Source organism: Vidua macroura, chromosome Z (assembly GCF_024509145.1).
Source record: "Vidua macroura isolate BioBank_ID:100142 chromosome Z, ASM2450914v1, whole genome shotgun sequence".
In the NCBI taxonomy this organism is placed as follows: domain Eukaryota; kingdom Metazoa; phylum Chordata; class Aves; order Passeriformes; family Viduidae; genus Vidua; species Vidua macroura.
The window spans coordinates 82,315,537-82,331,812 of NC_071611.1; the positions used below are offsets into that span (position 1 = coordinate 82,315,537).

General features: G+C 41.2%; 1 protein-coding gene across 1 annotated transcript in view; it reads right to left on the bottom strand.

Moving 5' to 3' along the window:
- The window catches only part of RASGRF2 (Ras protein specific guanine nucleotide releasing factor 2), a 133,968-nt gene that overhangs the window by 54,836 nt on the left and 62,856 nt on the right, over positions 1 to 16,276 (bottom strand). The window contains exons 10-15 of the mRNA XM_054003484.1: positions 12,758 to 12,918; positions 11,699 to 11,765; positions 10,720 to 10,856; positions 7,636 to 7,718; positions 4,963 to 5,211; positions 4,249 to 4,637 (exon numbers count right to left, since the gene is read on the bottom strand). Coding sequence (XP_053859459.1) covers positions 4,249 to 4,637; positions 4,963 to 5,211; positions 7,636 to 7,718; positions 10,720 to 10,856; positions 11,699 to 11,765; positions 12,758 to 12,918 — 1,086 coding nt within the window. The remainder of the gene's footprint in view (positions 1 to 4,248; positions 4,638 to 4,962; positions 5,212 to 7,635; positions 7,719 to 10,719; positions 10,857 to 11,698; positions 11,766 to 12,757; positions 12,919 to 16,276) is intronic.

A 16,276-nucleotide genomic window follows, 5' to 3' on the forward strand; every position in this document is an offset into this window, starting at 1 on the left:
GAACTGCATAATGGGGATCACGTTAAACATCAACCAAGAAGAGGAGCAGGAGAATACACTTTCATCTCCAAAATAACGAATTACATCGGTTGTGCTAACTCGGCTCCATATTTGGGAAAGTAACACTGAACTCACGGGGTGGGTAAGTGTCACTTCAGGGCCTACAACCACCAGAGACCACTGTACAGACCCCTGAGACAGACAAACTCATGTGAAAAGGGAAGGAGCATATGTTGATGACTTTGGGGGAATGATTATCATATGTATGTTTGTTCTGGGAGAACCTGTGAGCACACCTGTACACACAGCCTGGGAGCAGGAGCCCTCTCTGTGCCCAGCACAAATGTCTGAGAGGAGACAGCCCCTCGTGCCTGCAGCTGGGTGAGGAGTGGCTGCTGCTCCGTGCTGCACTGTTCTTAGTGATGTTTTGTCCATTTTTCTGTAACATGATGCCTCAAGGTGTTTTCCAATACCTCCCAGGGTAATTTTCTCCATGACCTTACCAGGTGCTGAAGTGAGACTGATGGGCCTGTAGTTTCCAAGGCCACCCTTCCTGTGCTTTTTGAAAACTGGGGCAATGTTAACCAGCATCCACTCAGCTGGGATCTCTGCAGATTTCCAAGACTGTACAAATATCAAGAGAAGCCTCACAATGACATCAGTCAGCTCTTTCAGTAGTCTCAGATGAATCCAATCAGGCTCCATAGATTTACAGGAATGTAGCTGGTGCAGCAGATCCCTACAACTTCAGGATCAACTGTGAGTTTATCATTCTCAAGCCATGGTCATTCAGCTGAGGGCACGGGGACTCCCTTAGCCCATGCTGAAGAGAGGTAAGGAAAACAATAAATATCCCTATCTTGTCAAACTCTCTATTTGTGAGGTGACCACCCTCATTCTGAAATAGGCCAATGTCATTTCTGCACTGTTTTTTGTTGATGTATTTTAAAACCCTCTTTTTATCATCCCCCACAGTTCTGGCAAGTTTCAACTCCAGTTATGCTTTGGCTGCAAAAATTTTCTCCCTGTACAGCACCATCTCTGTGGTCCTGCCATGTCACCCAACCTTCTCCGGCTGGGCATACACCTTCCTTTTCTGCTTTACCTCCAAAAGAAGATGCCTGTTCAGCCAAGCCAGCCTTCTGTCTCATCTGCACTCTTTGACAGAATTCAACATTGTTGAATTCTGTTTGACAGAAGTCAACATTTTGGAATTGCTGCTTCCTGTGCCCATAGGAGGTGATACCTAAAACGTATCCACATGGACTCCAGCACCTTTGGAAGAATTTTCCCAGAAATCTTGATCACTATTTCCCTGAGCAGCCTAAAGTCTGCTCTACTCATGTCTAAGGGTGACAATTTTCTGACACTTTTTCTCCTAGTAAAAGAGATTTTAAACTCAATCACTTTGTGACTGCTGTAGCAAGATAGCCATCAATCATGTCATTCAAATTCTCTCTGTTAACAAGCAACAAATCGAGGGCATCTTTCCCAGTCAGCTCTCCTCGTACTTGTATATGAAGTTGTCATCCAAGTGTTTTAGTAATCTTAGACTCCAGAGAAGGGACTTAAGCTGGGAGAGAATTGCATCACCATTTGTCCTCCTAATTGGTGCTTTTTATCAATTATACAAATTCCCTAACACCTGTAAAAGGTACTCACCCCTGGGAGTAGGGGGAGGCTTTTGTGGACGTCTTTCCAATAACTGCCTATGAAGGCCTTCAAATAAAGCTCCACTCTTATATTACCTTCTTACTAAAAATATCCCGAGTTTCATTTCCAGGTTGGGAAAAAGGCAACAGTCTGGGCTGGGAGATCTATAGTAGACTCCAACAGAAACATCTGCATCCTTTCACTGCCCCTTGATTCCTACCCAGAGGCTTTCAACTGTGCCACTGCCAGTTATGACCTCCCTACATTCTAACTCTTCTGTTACATGCAGTGCCTCCCTCTGCCTCATCTGCCCTGCCTATTCTACCTAAAGAGTTTGTAAGTGTTCAATAGGGCACTTCAGTTACAGGACTCATCCTGGTAGGTTTCACTTATGCTAGTGATGTCAAATCAGTGGGACTGGGCCAAGGATCCATGCTCCTCTTGTTTGTTCTTCGTGCTGTGTTGGAACAGAAACACTTCAGCTCTGGATTGTTGTAGCCAACGCTTCCCACCAGCGCTCAGTTCCTCAAGTTTTGGTGCATCAGCCCACTGCCTCTCACTAGCTGGTTTTGTCCCTTCCTCCTTCCAAACTAGTTTAAAGCTCTCTCAACAAATCCTCCTAGCTCCTATGCTAGAAACCTTTTTCCCCTCTGAGAGGTGCATCCCATCACGTGTCAGCAGATCAGGTGCTGTACAGACCATCCCATGGTCAAAAACCCAACATTATTCTGATGACCCCAGCCCCTGCTATTGATAGGCAGACTTCTAGAATGCTGCAGTGGATAACTTCCCTGTTAAAAAGGAATTTTTTTTTGTTAAACAATAGGCAGCAATCTGTAAAAACAATCCCTTGGCACAATAAAACATCTAATTTATTAGCAGGGCACTGCTACTTCATCAGTGGGGAGCAGACATAACTTCTTAATTATATTTATCTTACTTCGTATTTGGTAATCTTTTTCTTCTTTCCTCTCTTTAATTTTTTATTATTATAGTACTACCAACTAAAACCAAGCTACATTTTGCTCAGATTTACAGATCAAATTCCTCAGACTGTAAGCCAGGCCATGTACAACCATTTTCAAATGTTAATTTTAGTAATAAACAAAAGCATTTTTAAATTGCATAGTTTTCTGTTGAGTGTAACAACAATAAAAAAAAAAAAAATTACTGCAAACTTCTATTCCAATTAAGAAGATCATTCCTCTGTCCCCAAAGGAGAAATAATGTCCACTTCTGTTTCCTATGAGACTGGAGCTGCTTCCTTGCTTTGCCATCTATAACTACAATGCTCCCAACCCTAGATGCTCACACTGAGGCTTTTATCAACCAGCTTCAGCCCTCTGGAAGTAATACCTATTCCAAGGTGCCTTAAAGAATCCCTAGAGGAAACAGGCATTTGCTCAGGAGCAATTAATCTATTTTAGACTTGTACCTTCTGGAGGGATAACCAGGTGACATTCACACCACCTGGTACAAATGTCACCGATGTACTGAGCACATCACATGAATTATTTATTTGGATTAGAGGTGGAATCTCCCTGGAAAACCAGCCTTCTATAAAAACATGTTAAAACTATTATGTCTTTCTTTTTAACTTAATATTTCAGTTCCTGCAGTACATGGTGCAACTCAAAAATCTCTCACCTCAGCAAACAAAACTGGCATATAATATTCTCTTCTGCCTTCTCTCCTTACTGAAGTGAAAACAGACAAGGTGCTGTGGGTTGGAACGAGATGAGCTTTAAGGTCCCTTCCCACCCAGACCATCCCGTGACCCTATGACTTTGCCATGCTGCTTTTCCTGGGAAGGAGCAGCAAAGGGCTGGGAGCAGAGAGCTCATCAGAACCTCGACCAGAGAAGCAGCAGTGTGGCAGGACTGTCCTTCCCTCTCTACCACAGACAGTGGGTGCAGATATGAAGAGATAGCCCAGGCTGAAAGGCCCAAAGGGGTCATCTCCAGCGCCAAAAGGGCTCAGGCCCCAGCTAAGAACCAACATCTCAGTCTGGAGAGCAGATGTGGGAAGAGATAAAAGAAATATTCTTGACTGTTTTACAAACTGTAAAAGACTCACGAGTTACCACAGAGGCAGAAGCCTCCTACACCCTGAAAGTGTTTGAGACTTTTCCCTGGAGTTTGGACACAGATTCTTCTGTTACTTCATTGGGGATTGAGAGAAAGGATCTCAATGTGTGCCCCACCAACAACTGGATGGTGAGATCCACTGAATCCTAAGTTGTATTATTTCTTTACTAGCTGTAACATTAATAGGTACCTTTAACCTCATGCTGTATATATCTATTAGTAGTTTTCTTTTTGTCCTTATTCCTGTGTAGTATTAGTTTGTTTTAAGTCTTACGTCTGTTAGTTTTCTGTCTATCAAATAAATAATTCATTCTCTAATAGTCTGAACCAGCCATTATTAAAGAACTTGTGAACAAGAGTGGGTTTTGGGGTGCTGGCCACCTCAACCAAGCTCCTGCCTGCTGCCAGACACCTGAGCAAAGGGCAGGGAGTTACCCAGACCCCACAGCCACTGGTAAAGAGCAGCGAGCAGCACGCTGGACTCCGGTGCTCCGTGGCTATGGAATACCTCTGCGGATGCTCCTCCTCAGCTTGTTGCAGAGGTCCAGGCGCGGGTTCTCCAGGCTGTCCTCGGCCGAGCCCGGGCTCTGCTCGGGGGACGACAGCCCCCGGCTCAGGTCCAGCGGCGCCTTGCTGCCCGTGGGCGGCGGGGACGTGGCCGGGCTGTAGTTTGAGGTAGGACTGCTGGCCACGGACGAGGCCGAGAGGTCGAGGGCACCGATCCTGGAGTTCAGCGGGGAGGTCAGGGACAGTTTGCGGGTCCTGGCGGGTGAGGAGGTCCTGGAGAGTGACAGGGGAGGAGGAGAGGAAAACTTGCGGCAGAGGTGTGGCGACTTCCCGTCAGCCAGGTACTCCCCTCTGTTGTTCTGACTGGTGGCAAAGAACAGCTCCAAGGACCTGAGAGGCAGAAACACAAAAAGAGAAACACGGTAGCAAGCACTGAACAGATTTAAGCGAAAACGCTTCCGTTTTGAGCAAATCTGCATGGCACTGCAAAAGCTGTGTGACGGTTAGTCCTCAGAGCTTGGGCATATAGCTGAGACAGACCCTCCAAAAAACTGGCGTCCTGTATGCACACCTAAAAGAACCTTCCTCCTAGATCATTTACAAGCAGAAAATAATGAGAAAAACGCCCACAAAATGAACAGCGACCGAGGCCGTGATATCTCACCCAGAAATCTGCGACAGGGAGGCCCCAGGACGGTGCAGAGCCCGGGCTCACCTGACAGGAATGGAGGTGAAGGGCCGCCTGTAGATGTCAGAGAGCTTCTCCAGGACCACGGCGGCGGTGGTGAAGATGCGGTAGGTGTGCAGGAAGGTGTTGAGGAAGTCGATGCTCAGGAACCGCAGGTCCGTCAGCCGCTCCAAGAGGCGCTCCACGCTCGCGTAGCGGATCTGGGGGACTTTGCAGGAATTCAGCGTTTTGCTGAAGCAAATATCAATGTCATCTCTGTGAAGACGGGCGTCGGATCTACACCAAAGTCAAATTTAAAACACTTTACCAATGAGTGATCGTGATGCCTTAAGTTGTAGCTTTCATATTTTCCAGATTCTGTATTACATTATTATGTAACTCTGAACTTCATACGGAGTGTCAGCAAGTTCTCCTCACAGTTCAGTCAGACAAAACAATCCTTTTCCAGCCCCAGAACCAAGGACACCGCTGCAGCTTCAGCCCCCAAAAGTGCAAACAGCAAAAAGGCCCAAAATGCCCAAAAAGTGCAAACAGCAGGGAATGGAGGAGAGCAACCTGGGAGGATGGGACTGCACAACCTGGAGCTGGAATTGGGCAATGAACCCCAATGTGGAAATGGACCAAAACTTATCAAAGTGTCAAAACTCGTGACTCAGAGTCCATCTTGGGTGGAGCCATGGCTGGGCTCTTTTGCTGCCCCAGGTGTATCCTTTGAAGGATTTTTAATAAATCCCTACTTTATTCCTTTAACTCTGTCTAACCTTTGTTCTAGGCAGACTCTCAAGGCATCCCTTTAGCCATTCCTGTCAACATAAAAGCAAGAAATATTTACACACTGTTGTGTTTCATCAATGCAGGAAAACTTTAATTTGTGGCGACAACTGCTTCCATAACAAAGGGAATTTAAATTTTTGTTTTTGGCAAATGCTTTACTCTTCAAAGCCTAAGGAACTGCTAATCGTGCATACATTTCTGAAATGGAACAGGTGGCAGAATTGTCCCCTCTTGTCTCTTTCAGGCTATTGTGGCCCATAGGTCAATATTACTAAAATCTCAGTATGGAATAATTGTTTGCAGTGTTTTCTGCTGGGATCAAGCTTTATCTAAAATAAAGTAATGGATCCTAAATATTAACCCCTTAGCTAGGTTTAAGGCTTACCTGCAAATTAACACCTGCCTTCAGCTCCAAGAATTACTTTTTGTTTTAAGAGAAGAAAGAGGGAACAGCACAAAACATCTCAAATTTCAAAGCAGAAACAAAGAAAAATCTTTATTTTAGTGAAAAAACCAAAACCAAAAAACAATCAACCTCTGCTTGGACATTAAAAAAAAAATCATTTACATAATCCTAATGGGTTTTTTTTTCCCTCAAATTCAGTTTTTCTTAGTTTGTAAATAAACAGAATGAATACTAAGTAAAGCATCTTTCAGTACACCCCATCTTTTTGTTATAAATTATTGGAGTTTCTCAGAAGAAAGATCAGGTTATTCCACACAATTCTACACTGTATTACATAAAAGAAACAACAACAAAAAATCCTGTTTCTTAAATGAAGCTCTCTGAAAAGTGGAAATTTTTTTGTTTATATTATCCCATGACATCTGACTCTGAAAGTCGAACTGTGCTGCAAATCAGGCAAGTAAAATTTCAGGAGTGTCTGTTGTGAAGTATGTTCTGTATGTTCTTCAGAATTAATATTCCTTTCTGTTGGCACGGGGACTGAGGTCCTGCTGTACTTTGAAAGGGGACAAATTGTCCAGTGTCCAACCATGACACAAATGTACTTTTAAAACTCAGCAGGTGACATAAGTTTTTACGCACTGGAGAGTTCCTGGAATAAAGCTGCAGACAATAAAATGCCTTATTTCCAGGGATCAAAGGTGTGTGCCCTAACAGTGCATTCCCAGATTCTTTCTCTCTCCCATTTCTAGGCACAAAGTGAAGAGAGGAAACAACTACAGAAGAGGCATTTGAGAAACCAAGAGATGTGACAGATAATAGTGAGAGAGGAAGTAGTTTTATGTCTATCCTTATGTTTCATTCACTTATATATTCATTGGATTCTAATAAGTAAAACTCATGTAAATTGAGGTATGCAGAAGATCCAAACTGTGTTAAAAATCTGGATTCATGTACTGAAAATATCTCACTGGAAACAAAAACCACTTATTATAATAAATAACTGAGAAAATCCAAAGGTAAGGGAAGCAGCCTTATAAACAATGATGCTACTTTGATGTGATCAATTAAAATCATGAGAGAAATTTTTTTTTTAACAGAAATACAGAGAACAAAAAGTTTGGCTAATATAACAAAATACCTTTGAAAATAATACTTTTCTGCAGTCACATAAATTCTGAAGACTTTGTATAAATCTCCAACAAAATTATGAGATGACAAGGAAAAGCTGAGAACAAAATCATTCATCTGAGGCATAGCTGAAGCCAACTACTGAAAACCCAGAAAAACCTAAGTTGTGATCCAACACTGTGAATTGAGAGTTCACCACTCTAAGTGATCCCGACAATTCCAAGAAAGGGATTTGAAAATATATATTTTGGGATATAGAATCTCTTCCATTCACCCAAAATGGGAGAAAAAAAAAATTAAAGGTTTGCATTTCCTAAAGACATGCTTTCTCTTGTTAAAATTTTTATTGAAGAAAAACAACAATCTATTTTGTTCTCCGTTGCACTTACTTGATCATATGTGGCACTGTGACCTTGGAGTTTTCTTCAAACACTATTGTCATTAATCCATTGCACCTTATATTATCAATGCACTGTGAAAATAAACATTGAAAACTGTTAAAATCAAAACGCTTTTCATTACCCCTATAAGCTCAAAGCACAGCTTTTGCAGGGTATGGGCTGATTAAGATAAGGTATTTTCTCAAATGAAAAGCAGTGATGCAAGAACTGGAGTCGACATGCTTCTCTAGGCTTTGACTCTCGGGGTATTCTGTTCAGCAGCCTTTTCTTTCCACATGATTAAGTATTTTGAGTTGGAAGTGATATTTCCTTTGAAGCTCCTTTGAAAGGGAACAAAACTCATTATTTCTAGTATTTTCTGAAAGAGTGTAAGCTTGAGAAATCAAGACCACAAGAAAGTCAGCATGCTTTATACTCCAAGAGGTACAGTAATACCTTAACATTTACTCTGTGCAAAAGACTAGAAGGGAATATAAAAAGCTTCCAGAAACACATTTGTAAAAACAAATTCAAGTGGTGCTCCTTGTGAAATGCAGCTGTGAGGAAGCTGCCCAAGCTGTTCCCTGCAAACTCTTGTATAAATGTTTTGGGCTGAGAATTAGGAGGGACTTTCATGTGCACTTTTATGTAGCTCAGATGAGAAAGGAACGGAGCTGGGGAAGGGACTGGACCTGTTACCAAACCCTACAGGGCTCTTGTCTTCGTTATACTTTCCACTTTTATTTATATATATATACACACACGTATACATATATATATATATATATGGACAATCTCCTTACATCAGTAAAAAGGAGTTTCAGAAGTTATCACACGCATTTATCTTGACTTCAAGAATAAATGCAGCCTTCAGGCTTTGGAACATTTCACAGCAGAGCTATGATTGATATTGGATTGCTCAAACCTGATAATCACAGGCCTCTTCAGGTTTAGATTACATCTATTAATTTAAAATATCATCTATGCAGTTTTATGTGGGTCTCAATTCAGGATTTTAAGATTATTTGGAAAGTGCAGCTGCAGTAATTCACAGTATGATTTTCTCAAGTCATTACCTAAAAGCAGTGACAAACACATTTAATAGAAGTACTTATATTTCCCCTATTTGACCTTGAAATTTTTCAAAGAAGCCCTTAGCACTAATCATGGTATCAGACGACTTTTAAAATTTTTATAATTTAGGCAAGAATGGACTTAGTAGCATTCTTAAATGGTCTTTATGTACCAGCAAATAGCTCCAATAATTTTACATGTCATTGGAACATTATAATTCCCTGAAAATCTGTTTTGTAAAAAATTCTTCAACCAGGTCTGTCTGTAAGACAGCAAGTTGTAGCTCATAGTGTATTTTGAGATTTTTATTTGCCTATTTTTGTTCTTTCAAAAATGTTAATCCAGCACAAAATAAGTCAGAATTCTTATTTTTTAAGCAATTTCTCCTCATTATGATGATGATTCATCTGGAAATGTTGCCAGAAATGATAGCAACTTTGGAAATGCATGACATTCCATGCTGATATTCCTCTAATCAGCTATTTCTCTCTAAATTAAGAGAGGATAGGACCTGAATTCAGAACTCTGAGAGATGTATGTTCTTGTTTGTGTGCATAAACAAAACACAAATAGCCTTGATTTAGCTCTGGTTAGCTGGAAGTTCAAGGAGTTTTTTTAATTGCGTTCAACTTCTTTCCACAAATAGATTATGACAAAGTTTGTCTATTATGTTTTTAACTAACAGTGATTTAAAAAAAAAACAAAACCACAACATATCCCTGACATTTCAAAAATTTTAAATACCCTTTTTGTTCATTCACAATATAGACAGTTCCTGCACACTGTCAGAATGCTCAGCAATTATTTATAATAGTTTGTTAGTATCCATTTTTGGTGGAAAAAAGAGTTTATCCCATTTTCTTACTTCATTGTTGATGTGATATGGTATCATTTTCACACTAGGACTCTCAGGTGGTTTTTGATCTGTATGAAAATCATGAATAAACCAGTTCTATCCTTCTTATTAAATCAAAATATATGTCTAGATAGGCTCTCCTTAGACATAAAAATGCTTACCACTATGTTTGTCCGTGGACAGTTTTGAAATTTATACCCCACCTATGTTTTTGAGAAACACACTTCCCTGGAGACTCAAACGCCACGACAGAACTTTGAGGAGAACAGGCAGCACTAATGGTTTTTCACACATAACACAGCAAATCAAAGGTATCCAGCACCCCTGTGTCAGGCTGGTTTCCAGAAGCACAGAGTGAAGGAAGACCTCACCAAAACCAGGTGAGAAAATGTCTTAGGTTGGGAACGAGGCTGTGTGTTCTATCCCACCTGTCAGAGGTGGGGCAGTTCTCTGCTGTTCATTGGGCAGTTTTTTCTTTATCTCTTCCACAGCCCATCCTCCCTCCAGGAGATCTCTGCTGTTAATGGGCTATTAATTATTAATTATGATTTATCTTCTGTCAATGGGCTATTAATTATTAATTATCTTCTGTTCATGGGCCAGTGAGTGTCCCTGCATGGCTGATAAAATTCCATCATCCCATGGGGAGATGCTCTGCCCAGGGGATGGAGCCAAGCATTCCTACCTGGATACAATCTGAGGCTTTGGGACACCACAGCAGCCTTTGCCCACTGCATTCCCAGAGGAGCAGCTTTCTGCCCCACTGCATTCCCAGAGGAAGCCCAGGCCCATCTCCACCAGCCCTGGAGCTCCAGAGGAAAACTCCAGCCTTGTCCAGGATCCTGCCCCAGCAGAAGCACAGCTGGCACTGCAGGAGGGCTGAGCCCCCATGGAATGGCACTGCTGCCACCAGCCTGACCCACAGCCTGCCAGGGCCTGCTCTGACCCTGGCAGTGGTTTCTTTGTACTATTGCATTTGTATTTTAAATTTCCTAGTAAAGAACTGTTATTCCTATTCCCATATCTTTGCCTGAGAGCTCCTTAATTTCAAAATTACAATAATTCGGAGGGAGGGGGTTTGCATTTTCCATTTCAGGCAAGTCTCCTGCCTTCCTTAGCAGACACCTGGCTTTCCACACCAAGACAGAAAAGCACTGGGGTACCTGGCTGATGTCACTTGTCCACGCAGCTTTCTCCTGCCGTGACGGGGCCAAAAGGACAACAGTGAAAGGAGGAGCATCCGTGGGCTCCACTATCAGCTTGAAATCCAGGTGTCCAAACACCTGTCCAGAACCTTTTGCTTTACAGCCAGAAGAGGAGGAAAAAAGCCACACCATGAAATGTCACAGCATAAGACGAAGAAAACAGTGATTTCATTTACAATGGAAATGCTATAAAATGTCTTTCTAATAAAGAGCAAATCCAATTAAGTATCCAGCAACTCATCTTGTTATTCACATATGCCAAGCACAAAAATACTGGCATTTGCTCTTCAAGATAAAGTTTCTTATAACACCTGTATGCTAATACATCCTCACTATACTACAAGTATCACTCAAATTAATTAAACTACTTTCACAATTCAAGCGCAAAACTTGACAAACTGCAGGATGGAAGACAAAAGGAGTAACAATAAAATCAGCCCAAGGCTGCATTTTGTAATTCCATTTGAATAAGCTCACAGTCCAGATTTGTGGGGAGCCCAAGGCAAAAAAGTTCCCATTAATTCTTCTAAACCACTCAGCTCCCGTGTATTTCAGAAAGCTAATTATCTACTGCTTATTTAAGGCTTCTTTCCTTTTTTTTTTTTAATTTCAATTTTTTTATTTTTATTTTACTTTCCAAGATGCTCTGGGTGAACCTAATACAAAAGCTAGCAAATAATTTGTCACATTTCTCCAGCCAACCTTCCTGAAAATCCTGTAAGGGGTGTTAACAGCAGGAACAAACACAATAAAACAATGCCCCATACAAGCCAGCATGTCCATTATTGGGACAGCAATTCTGCTGGATCAGTTTTACACTGCATTCTACTGGTTTCACAACAACATATCTATTTGCTCTTATGAAAAAAATAAAAAAGGGTACTAATTTTAGGAAACTAGAAACTGTACTTACTACTGACAGCTGAATTTAACTTACAATCATCATCACTCGCTTCTGCCTCCTCGACCAATGTGCACTCTATCAGAGACAGAACACCTCCTGTCTGTGGAAACAAAGCACATTTCACACAAATGGTATTTATTCCAATTTGTCACAGGTTTTCTTAAATGTTGACAGGCCTCACTCTAACATTTTACATTACTCAGAGCTCTAAGGAAGATACATCAGTTTCATGATGCACATTTTTTCCCTTAAAAGACCTAACCCCAAACTGATTAAATATAATGGTTTTCTTAATCCAGCAGATCAATAGTACAATGCACAAAACTTCTTTCACTTTTACCACACTTTAATTTATGGCAAAAGCGGGCTTGTTCACAAGTTCCAAAAAAGTTAACTAGAATTTCATCTTTTCAATTTAAGTGAAAGACATACAAGATTTTTTAAAGGTTCCGTTAGACTCTATGTATTGTGTATAAGTACTTGAACTATGTAAGAGGTGCAAAGTGGGAAAGCACATGACCCTTATAACCTCTTGGTATGCCAAATTAAAATTTGGTTATTCAATATAACCCACTCAATGAACTACCAACATCTCTTTACCCACTAGCCAGCACTATGAAAGACTGATTCTCAACAAATATAACTAGATTGTTCTTAGATGACATTTTGTTTTAAGAGAACATGCTGTTCAGGAAAACTGAATTGACTTTGAAAATTAATTTTATTAGAGCTCTGGAAAATGTTCTTTGGCAATTCTGCAGGGTTGTACTGACTGATTTATGCACTGAAAACTGACTTAAATTCAGTGCTACATACACTGAATTTATTCACTACTTAAAAGAAATAGATACATCAATGCCTTGTTTCTAATCCCCAGTGTACTAGAATTAACTGGGTCTAATAAAAGAAAATTGGCTGAATTCTATTATTTGCAATGAATAGACAAAGCAGTTAAACATTGTGCACCACCCCACTTTTGTTTATAACCACTAATGCAACGCTCACGTGAAACCCATAAAACAGCAAAATGTTGTCAGTTCAACAAAGATGTGTTTTCATTTTGAAAACTAAATCATATTATGAAGTCCATACCTTAAGAAGATGCAGTTTTCCTCCTGAACTTCTCGTACAAATTAAGAAGTGTTTCGTAAACAAGAAGCATTGTCTTTCTCCTTCTTTCTTCAAAGACAACGAGCCCAGGCGAACTTTACTCAGCTTTCCCCTCTCAACTGAGGGGACCTGGATAAGGGAACCTGGTAATGGAAGGTGCAAAATTTACTGCATTACAGTAATATTTAGTAGGCAGTGCTCAAGTTGTTAGTTCATTGAACACTATTACGTTAATTAACACAACTCTTCATTCCAGTATCAATGTGTCTCTTTTCAGCACAAGACAATCCCTTTTTTTACTACACAGGTTCCCTTTTTTTGTTATCATAAATAGGCTCAAGTACAGTCCAGACTGTAACACTTGTGTGCATGGCAGGATTAGATCCAGGGCTGATTAGGCAATTAAACACACTAAGAGGCCATTGATCAGAAAATGTGGTTGAACAGCTGTGAGTTTGCAGGCCCCAAGTTGGGCAACTCCCCAGGGGCTGCCCTGGCAGGGGAGACCCTCCTGGAGCAGTTCTGTGTCAGGAACCAGAGGCGCATTGGACTTTTTCAGTCTTCAGCTTCTGTTTGTTGTTATCTTATCAAAACTTCAGCACTGTCTGCACCAGACTCTGCGTGCAGGAAAAACAGCACAAAAATGGCAATGACCTCGTGTTGCAAGGCCTTTTAAGTCTAATCAAAAACTAAGCTGACCAATTAAGAAGTGACACCTAAATTATTTTCCTTTCTAACCCAATAACTGACCCCTTAAGAGCCACAATGCAGATTTTTCTACCCAATTACAAGGTACCACCCAAACCCAAGAAGAAGAAGGAAGAAGAAGAAAGGAACTCAAGACAACACCCTGTATCCTCAATCTTGAACCTATCTGTAACATATTAAAAATCCTAAAACCTAAATTTCTCACCCATGTGACACACTACACTGCTCTCCACAATCTCTACAATCTATTTCACACTTGTGTGGTTTCTGGTCTACCTTGAGGCTTTGGAAGTTTTCTCCATGAATGAGGGTCAGAGTCAGTGCCCCCCTGGGGGTCAGGACACCCCAGAGCAGACAGAGGAATATTTCCAGTGCCCTGGGTTTCCACAAACAGCAAACACCACTCTGACAGCCACTACACTTGCAAAAGACACTTCCAAACCAAAGAGACACAGAATGGAAAGAACATGGAAAAGTTCTTTTTGATGGGAAAGATTTTGTGTGTGTGCCTGTGTGCGAGAGAGATGGAAACGAAGCTCATTTCTGCTTCTTATCTTGTACTGCATAATTGTCAGTGCTCCACAGCTCATCTGAAATGTGCTAGCAGTAAAACACTCCTGAACTAAATTGAACCTGCTTACATAAGCCTGAATTTTGCTTTGCAGAGCTCCGGGCTGGGGACAGCTCTGCTTCTCTGCTGTTTCACATCTCAGTCTGTGACCAACTTTTCCAGATTGATCCCACCAAGTGTATCACCTCCAAATTTGGAGCAGGAGTTAAATTTGGTGGTGGAGTGCAACTCCTCTGTAGATTAAACAGAAAGATTTCTACCATACAACTTGCTGTTAGCAGACAGGGCAGCCAAGAGACCTCCTGTCTCCTTCCCACACATCTCTCCTCACTATTACCTTTACACTGGCTCGTGCCTTGCTCCAGCATCAGGTACTCACACAGCTAAACCAGCAGGAAAATAAGGCTGGGAAGAGGCAGCTGACTTAGCTCCCTGAGAGGAGCAAGGTCACAAAAGCACCAAGAAACTGATGATGCAAAGGGAGCTGCACAGCAGAACAAGCAGGAGGAGAAGGCTTTGACCTGCCCATTCCAGATACGAAATGGCACAGCTGCATCAAAGCCCAGAGTAGTGGTGGCATCCTGACACAATGCCAGCCTGACAGAATTATCCATGAAATATTAGATTAGCAATTCTTACCCTGTGTTGTCAAAAGGATTATCTTTCTCAAAGTTCACATACGCAATCTTAAATTAACACACAAAGAAACTGCAGTAACTGAGAAAGGTGCTATTTATCTACAGTTTTCCTACACTTAGCTCTCTCTATATATTTAAGTAGCCTTAAGTTATTAATATGTAAACTTCTACTGACATGGAAAAATACACAGCAGTAAATTTGCCAGAGAACAGTGTTCTCTGACAGACACTTCACGTTTAGTCTAGAAGTGTATAACACAATTTGTGTCACCGAAACAGAACAGTGGAGTTATGCTCCAGAGTTTTGCAAAGGAATTTGGAGCATTTCAGATTCACTTACATTCTGACCCAAACCCATAAATATTTACTGGCTGTTGTGCATTTCCCCTGGACAAACAGCCAACCTGCCTCAGCTGTAAGAGAGAGGGAGGAGATCATTTCCATATGTTGGAACAGTGACTTTTCCATATTACACTGACTGTCCCTCAAGCCACACTACAAGGCCAGCATGTTCAAAACAACTCCCAGACAAAATTCCCAGGGTACTTTTAGTCCATCTACACATTTAGGGGAGCAATATTCAATCTGTACATTTTGTTTCTGCTTTGCTTTGTAGACTAGTAATACTCATAAATATGATATGCATATAGAAGTAAGTTTATAGGTAACTTTTGTTTGTTTATTTATTTTTATTTTCATTAGAATGCTTTCAGGACTAACATGCTCTGTTCTTCTATAATGGGCTGAGGTTAAACAATGTTCTTTCAGGGAGCTGAAATACTGTTTAATAAGGTAAAAGAGAGCAAACCTCTCTCAAAAAGCAGAAAACAGAGACTGCATTTTCTCTGTTTCAAATTTGCAGGGAGGAACATGTCTCCTACACATTCTGCATGGCTGACACCAAGCAAGGACCTTGGGCACTCTCATCAGGTTTTAGTGGTTAACAAAACTGGGCATTGGCTCTACCACAGATTTCCTCTTAAGGAAAAAAAATGGTCACAATTGGCTAATGTACAGATGCAATGAGCAAGTGAAGCTAATTTTAGAACATTCACTAACAGTATAGTTTGGACAATAGTGTAATCCCATGAATTTTTATCCAGCCACAAGCCTAAGGACTTTCAGCACTTCAGTGCTTCAACAGTCACCCTCTCAGCCTTTGCTCAATCCAAAGAATATAAAAGGCTGTATTTGTATTTATAAACAAGCTCAAGCATTCAGAAGTCTACATTGAACTGTCTGATTTACCAACTCAGCCTGGCTTTCCCCATGCTGGAGGTTTTTGGGCTTTTTTACTCTTTTTTTGCTGTTTGTTTTTACTGCTCAGAGGGTTAAACACTGGAAGAGGTTGCTCATTCAGGGAGGTTGCAGAGTCTCTGTCCTTGGAAACAACAAAATACTGACTGGACATGGCAGAAACCAACCTCCTCCAGCTGGTGCTGCTTTGAGACTGGAATGGATAATTTCCAAAGTCCCTTCCAGCTTCAGCTGTTGTGTGATTTTGTGGCTATGATATCTTTATCAGCAGAGGTACGTTCACAGCAGCTGATGGCAGAAACATCAGAGTGTTTGAAGGCACCACAG